The sequence below is a fragment of the Corvus brachyrhynchos genome, unplaced genomic scaffold (assembly GCF_000691975.1).
Source record: "Corvus brachyrhynchos isolate BGI_N302 unplaced genomic scaffold, ASM69197v1 scaffold213, whole genome shotgun sequence".
Taxonomy (NCBI): Eukaryota; Metazoa; Chordata; class Aves; order Passeriformes; family Corvidae; genus Corvus; species Corvus brachyrhynchos.
Window position 1 is genome coordinate 1,118,617 of NW_008237233.1, and position 6,664 is coordinate 1,125,280.

General features: G+C 38.7%; 1 protein-coding gene across 1 annotated transcript in view; it reads left to right on the plus strand.

Annotated features, from left to right (window-relative positions):
• The window catches only part of LYSMD3 (LysM domain containing 3), a 9,851-nt gene extending 3,780 nt beyond the window's left edge, over nt 1-6,071 (plus strand). The window contains exons 3-4 of the mRNA XM_017729526.1: nt 1-131; nt 2,124-6,071. Coding sequence (XP_017585015.1) covers nt 1-131; nt 2,124-2,678 — 686 coding nt within the window. The 3' untranslated portion in view covers nt 2,679-6,071. The remainder of the gene's footprint in view (nt 132-2,123) is intronic.
• The last annotated feature ends 593 nt before the right edge of the window (nt 6,072-6,664 follow it).

Below are 6,664 nucleotides of genomic sequence, written 5' to 3' on the forward strand. Positions count from 1 at the left end.
GGCGGCGGCGGGGCAGAGAGAAGGTCCGGCGGAGCGCGTCGAGGGACAGGCTGGATGATATCGTCCTGGTGACGAAGGACATCCGGGAGGGGGACACGCTGAACGCGATCGCGCTGCAGTTCTGCTGCTCGGTAAGTGCCTGGGCGGCGCGGGGCCGGTCCCGGGCCGGCTGCGCGCGGGGGCTGTGCGTGGGAAACGCCGTGTTTCTCAGAAGTGGAAAATGACGTCGCAGTGTTCGTGTTACACCGCAGAGTTCCGGTTTCGTGGGCTTTTCCCCTTAAAACTAATGCAGCTGTGAGAAACAAGTGCATAGCTTTGGATGTGACACTCTCTTAGAGTCAAATGTTACCCTTAAAGCTATGCTGCAGTCACAGGTCGGCACTTCTCGTGCCATCCGCTGCTAGGCTGGGTGATGAGGGGGAGATGTTGGTAAACGATCTTAAGGGTTCGTGTGGAACCCTAATTCCGTTAAAGTAGGGCGAGAAATTCTCCGTAATTTTCTTTTGAATTCTGCTAAATTGCCCTAATATTTTAAGCATGAGCATGCTGTACTAAGAGCTTTCCATCCCTCTGCACCGTTCTTTGCGCTCACTACTTCTAGCTCAGTTCTTATATTAGTCTGGTGAATGTCCCGCCTACCTAAGAATTTTGGCTGGCCAGTACTGAGTAAGGCAGTGGCATTGGTCTTGATTGATGTTTCCAGTTTTATCCGGAAATTAGCTGTGCGAGTTGGTGGGACTGACTGCTAAGTGCACAGGTGCTGTGAGGTCAAGTTCAAAATATGTATTTACAGAATATGCTGTCATCTAATTCTTCAGGCAGAAACAGAATTGGGGCCTCCTGTTGTGACTTGAGGTATTAAAGTCTTGATATAACTGTTTCCTGATTGTGACAGGCCTTAGCCTTGTTAATCAAATCTTGGCTTCAGAATCTACTGCAATTAAGTATTATGACTAAATCAGGCCTCACTAAGAAAGGAAGGATAACCGAGTTGTGCTCTTTTTTGCAAATTTAAGAGAATGTGGAAGAGAGATCCTGGGGCTTGAGGCAGATAGTACAAGTTGCATTGTGATGGAATCATAAATTAGTAGGGTAAATGTTGCATTTGGCAGTCTTTTATTCTTATGTAATTTATTCAGCATTGTGCACGTAACAAATATACTGTCATAGGAACTGAAAGACTTCTTCACATTAAAAAGATTCTTGTGAACTTGGGTACAGTACATCTCAAAATGGGCATAGTTCCTGTGTGCTTTGCAGGTGTTGCAGAAAAGCACTGAATTATGGTATATTCAAAAGTACTTCATTATGGTGAAGTTTGTGGCGGTGCTTTCTATAGTAAGGGAGTTACCATTTGAAAATGAAACCAGTGATTTTCCAAGGGCACTTAAACTCCTGCAGAGTATTTCACATTACACTTAAAATCTGAACTTAGTGAAAGCAAAATGGGATTCATTTTGGGCAAGAATAGGGAAAGGGGAGAGCTGACTTGGGTAAGATAGACAACAGTTTCAAAGTTACACTTCTGCCTTAGTTAAGTTCTGCCTTAGCCCCCAGAAGTAGCAAAAGACCATGTGGCTAGATGAATTGCAAACTCATAATTTGTAGTAACTCCTTACTCAGAAGTTTTCCACTGAATTAGAAACTAACAGTAATTTACATAATTTGAAAACAGTGAGGTAAAGTCTCATTCATTTCACAGAGATAATTGCCAACTGATAGTTGAACACACATATAAATAAATATATCTGTGTGAAGTGACTTTTAATCTTATCGATGTGAGGAAGTTTTTACATCATCATTAATGTTCAGATTTGGTCTTTGACCTTTCTGACTTCATAGTGTATGAATGGGTATCAATTTAGGGGGGGGAAAAAAAAAAAGGTAATGCTAATATAAACCAAAGGTCTTGCCTTAGACTTTAAATCTGAACTTCATTTGAACAAAATGAGATTCATTTTGAGCAAGAATATGGAAAAGGGGAGCTGCCTTTGCTAGGGCAAAAACAAAGACCTTGGCTTTTATTTCCTTACAAAAGACTTGTATTTCTTCAGGGTATAATACCATTAAGAGAGTTTTGGTTTGATGGAGTATGATGTTTTAGCTGTTGTTTTCATTTTTAGGTTGCAGATATCAAGAGAGTTAACAATCTTATCAACGATCAAGATTTTTTTGCCCTGAGGTCTATCAAAATTCCAGTGAAAAAGTTCAGTGTATTGACTGAAACACACATCTCTCCAAAAGGAAGACCAGCTCTTCGGCCTGCTCTGTGTTCCCCAGAAGTACAGGAAACTTCTCTTTGTGATAAATTCTCTGCTAATGAGACTGCTGGCAACTTCTTAAAAGAAGTCGATCGAGATATAGAAGAAATAGTGAAGTGCAATGATACGAAGAGAGAGAATCTGAATGAAGTTGTTTCTGCTTTAGCAGCCCAACAGATGTGTTTTGAAACTGATGGTAAAACTGAAAAATGCAAGGATCCTTACTATGGAGCAGACTGGGGTATAGGATGGTGGACAGCAGTAGTGATTATGTTGATTATTGGCATAATAACTCCAGTTTTTTATCTCCTGTATTACGAAGTTCTAGTGAAAGCAGATGTCAGTCACCATTCTGCAGTGGACCCTCCCCATTTCTTTGTCACAGCAGTATCGCGTCAGAAAGAAATAGAAAATTGAATAAATCCAGCAAATATTATAAAAGTTGATAATCAAGGAGACCTTCAGCATTAACAATGGAAGATCCTAGACAACTGTTATTTGTAGATACATAACATAACCTTAGGTAAAGGGGAATCCACAGAATGCAAAAGGCACTTGGAACACAGAGAAAAAGTGTAGTGATGTGTGACTTGCCTTTATGGGCAGTGTTCCACTACAAGGATATTTCTGGGGATCACATAATCTCTGAATATGCCTGAGACAGGCTATTAGCAAGACTGGGGTGTAAATTAAGGTATAAAGTCATCTTTGAAGCTTTGCACTTTTTTCTGTTTTGATAGGCATGTTTCTTAATTGATGATGAGGTGAAAAAATGTAGTTTGAACTAATACACAAGGAATGTCACTGTGAGTGTCTTTTACAGCCCACAAATGGGCAAATGGGGATATCTAACTTTTAAGCATCTGAAAGTATTTATAGAATTCATAGTACACTTGACATTTTAATATCAGGTTTACAGTTGTAAGTTAAAGTGGTGTTCTCATAATTTTATCTTTCCTATAGAGTAAGATTTTTTTAAAAACTCAATCATTCCATAATTAATTGCCACTATGAAGTTCTTTTTTACAATTGACTATTACAGAGGCAGTAGCAAATACTTAAACTGTTTTCAGTATAGGCATAGGGTAATTTATTTACTCTGTGTGTGATTCTGTGCCTCAACACAGTCCATTTAGGAGTCTTTCTGAAACTTCACATTCTTCCTTGGAATCCTAGTGAAAACTGACTGGACTGCATTCTCATCTGGTCAGTCACCTGTGTGTAGAATGAAGGAAGAACCGAAGTGTGGCACCTTGCTTTAATGTCCCCAGTACTCCTTATTTTATGCTAATAGATTTATTTTTCCCCCCTCTGGTTAATCTCAGTTCAGGACCAACTGACTCTTCAGACAGCAGTCATGTGGGTACTGAGCATGCTAATGGTCTTGTGCCCATGAACCTCAAGCACTTAACTTTTTCCTGAAATGTCCTAGAAAACTTTAAAGGTATTTAATGCCTGCTAGCAAATTCTAGCAGAATAGACAACTTGCAGCTTCAGACTTGTTCTTTACATACTACTGTATTCATTAGCCACTGTGCTCCTGAATGTTTCTCTTGGAGTTTCATGATCAACCTTGGTTTTCCCCTCTTCCCCATCTGAAAATGCTACAAGATAAAAACCCAAAAAACATAAATAAAAACTGCACATCTCTGGACTCTTCATATACAAAGGAGGTACTTGTGTACTCAGAATACTTTTAAATAAAAACTGAGATGGTGCCTGTAAATTTTTTTTTTTTTTTGGTTATATTTGCCTTGTGGAGCAAGAATTCCATTGCCCTGTTCAAAACAGTGTTTACTACCAAACCCCAAGATAACAAACCTGATTAGGACTTAACAAAGAGAGAAGTGGAAAAACAGTCGGTATCGTTTAAACTACTATTGTAACCTTCCCAATAAGTGACTTGACTAAGTATATACGGTATAAAAAATCAGGTAAAGTGAATGTTTTCTAACTGTTGAGGTATTCCACAGTGCTTTATCAGATTCTGAGAGTAAAGACTTAGGCCTCATCTATTCTGGGGGCACCTGTTGCCCCAAGAAGTGGGGCAGATAGTCTTCACTGGCATGCCAAGTGTATGAACAAGAATTGGCCAACTTGAATTATATTGGAATTGAGGCAGGCCAAAGCTTGAAGGAAAATGGTGTACAGTTAGGCATGTGAACTATAATCTGTGGCTTTTGAACCCTTTGATTAAAGGAGCATCTGTGGAGATAGTGAGCCTACTCATAGTCTCCACACTAGAAAGGGACTACAAACAGGCATGAACTTGATGGTATGCATAACACTTGTTTTCAAAGATCTGTTTAAGTAGTAGTTCTTTTCATTAAGAGAATATGCCAGTAAGACAAGCATAAACACTGAGGTAGCAGTTCTGTGCTATATGAAAAAATGCTTTGCAAAATAATTTATGGTGGCTATCGTGATACAGCTTCTGTGGTTAAAACTTTAAAAGGTGACTCGCTCAGACAAGAAAGCTTTGGCACATGAAAGCAACTGTTTTCTGTATAGGATGGAAGTTGGTATATAATGTGTCAGTTTTTGGCTGCAAGCCTTTTTATTTGTTTGCTTCTTCCCCCATCAGACTGTTGCTGAAACTCACCAGTTCTAATACTTCATACTGTCATTTCTTACGATTTGTCAAAGAACATTAAATTAGCTATTGTGATGATGCAGCATAAGTCTAATTTACAGCACATACCTGAACTGATGGTTGTTAAATTGCTGTCAGTGCAGAAGTGAAATTAACTTCAGTTGTGGTTTGACTAGGTCAGGAAGGTCTCTGTCCTGTTGATGTATGGATACAGAGGTCTGTGGTGGTACAGCTGAAGAGTCATGTGGTGTGTCCCAGACTTTGGGCTTTTACACTGTTGAAGACATGTGGCTTACTGGCACTGAGTTAAGGATGATGGGCTGTGATTTACCTTAGGATAAACAGTCTCTGGAAAAACACAAAGGGACAGCTGTTTTATTGGACGATAGTCCATTCTAACCAAGTGCCTGGCATGTTTTTACATACATATTATGTAGAATATTTCATATAGTACATTTTTAAATACAGAGTTAACTTTATCAGAAGATGCAGTAGATTTCTTTTCAAGACTGTCGGACTCCTGATCCTGGTAATCTACAAGCGTCAGCTGGCTTGGCTTTCTGCAGAATGCAGGGATCTTTACAGCTTTTTTCCAAAGTACAACACAACTGGTAATGCATCATCACATGTCAGCCCTGAATAAATAGAGTAGCTGCTGTGTGGGCAACTTAAATCTGATTCAAGTTAAAATCTGTGAAGCTAGTATTTTAGAAACCCACTTGTTAAACAAACAAAAGACAAAAGAAACCCCCAAAACAAACGAACAAACAAAAGACAAAAACCCCACAAACACAGAATAATTGAGTTGTAAATCACCTTTTGGATTAATTGCAACACATTTTTCAAAAAGTGGGTTTTAAACTTAAATGCATGTTACACTGTTGGATCATATAAAATCAAAATGTTTTTAATATGATATACTTAGGAGTAAGTTCTCACAAGTAGTGTTTGTAACTTTTATAAAGGCTGAAAATACAACTTTGTGAAATACTTCTGAGTGAGGATGCCAGTCTTATTTTAAAAACTTCCGGTCCTCTGCTTTTAGAAGAACATAAGCAATATACGTAAAATAAAGATTTTATTTTAGACTGCAGTGAAAGTAGTGCATCTAATATATTCTTAGTTCTACATACTTTGTATGTTTTATTACAGCAGGCCACTACTTGTATTTGTTAAGGCCAATTTTTATGTATGATCTAAAATAAAAACCTTTGGACCAGCAGTATTTTTGTAGGTGGTAGCTGCATATGGCATTCATATCTCGCATACCATATCTGCAGCCTTAATGGTTTATCTTGTTCATGCCTTGTAAACTTTGAACTTTTCTGGATAAATTTCAGAGAACTTGTTAGTTTGCAGAAATAGGTATGAACAACTAAGGGAGGGATCAGCGAAGTTCTTAGATGGTGATATGACTACACACTGAAAGCAGTATTATTCTTCTGTGCTATAAATACAGGATTTGAATATATGCGTGTCCAAACTTGAAGTTTGCTGAAAACCAAAGAACAGTTATAAGTTTTATTGTCATTATGGTGTTGCAACAAATTCTAAGCAGTCAGAAAATCAGCTTCTAAAAAGAGGTGCAAGTGTTACACCTTTGGAAGAACACAATCTCACTGCTTTTCAGAAGTGCCTTGGCACTGATCTGTGTCCTTGCAGAACTCTTTCCTAAGTGATGGCCTTATTTGCCATTGCTAAACTAATCCCGGAGGGTCCAGCCTAAGACTCTGCAGCTCCCTCTGGATGATAGACATGACTACAGTTTACATCTTAAAGGTCTCAGAAATACCTGATTTTTACCAGAGTA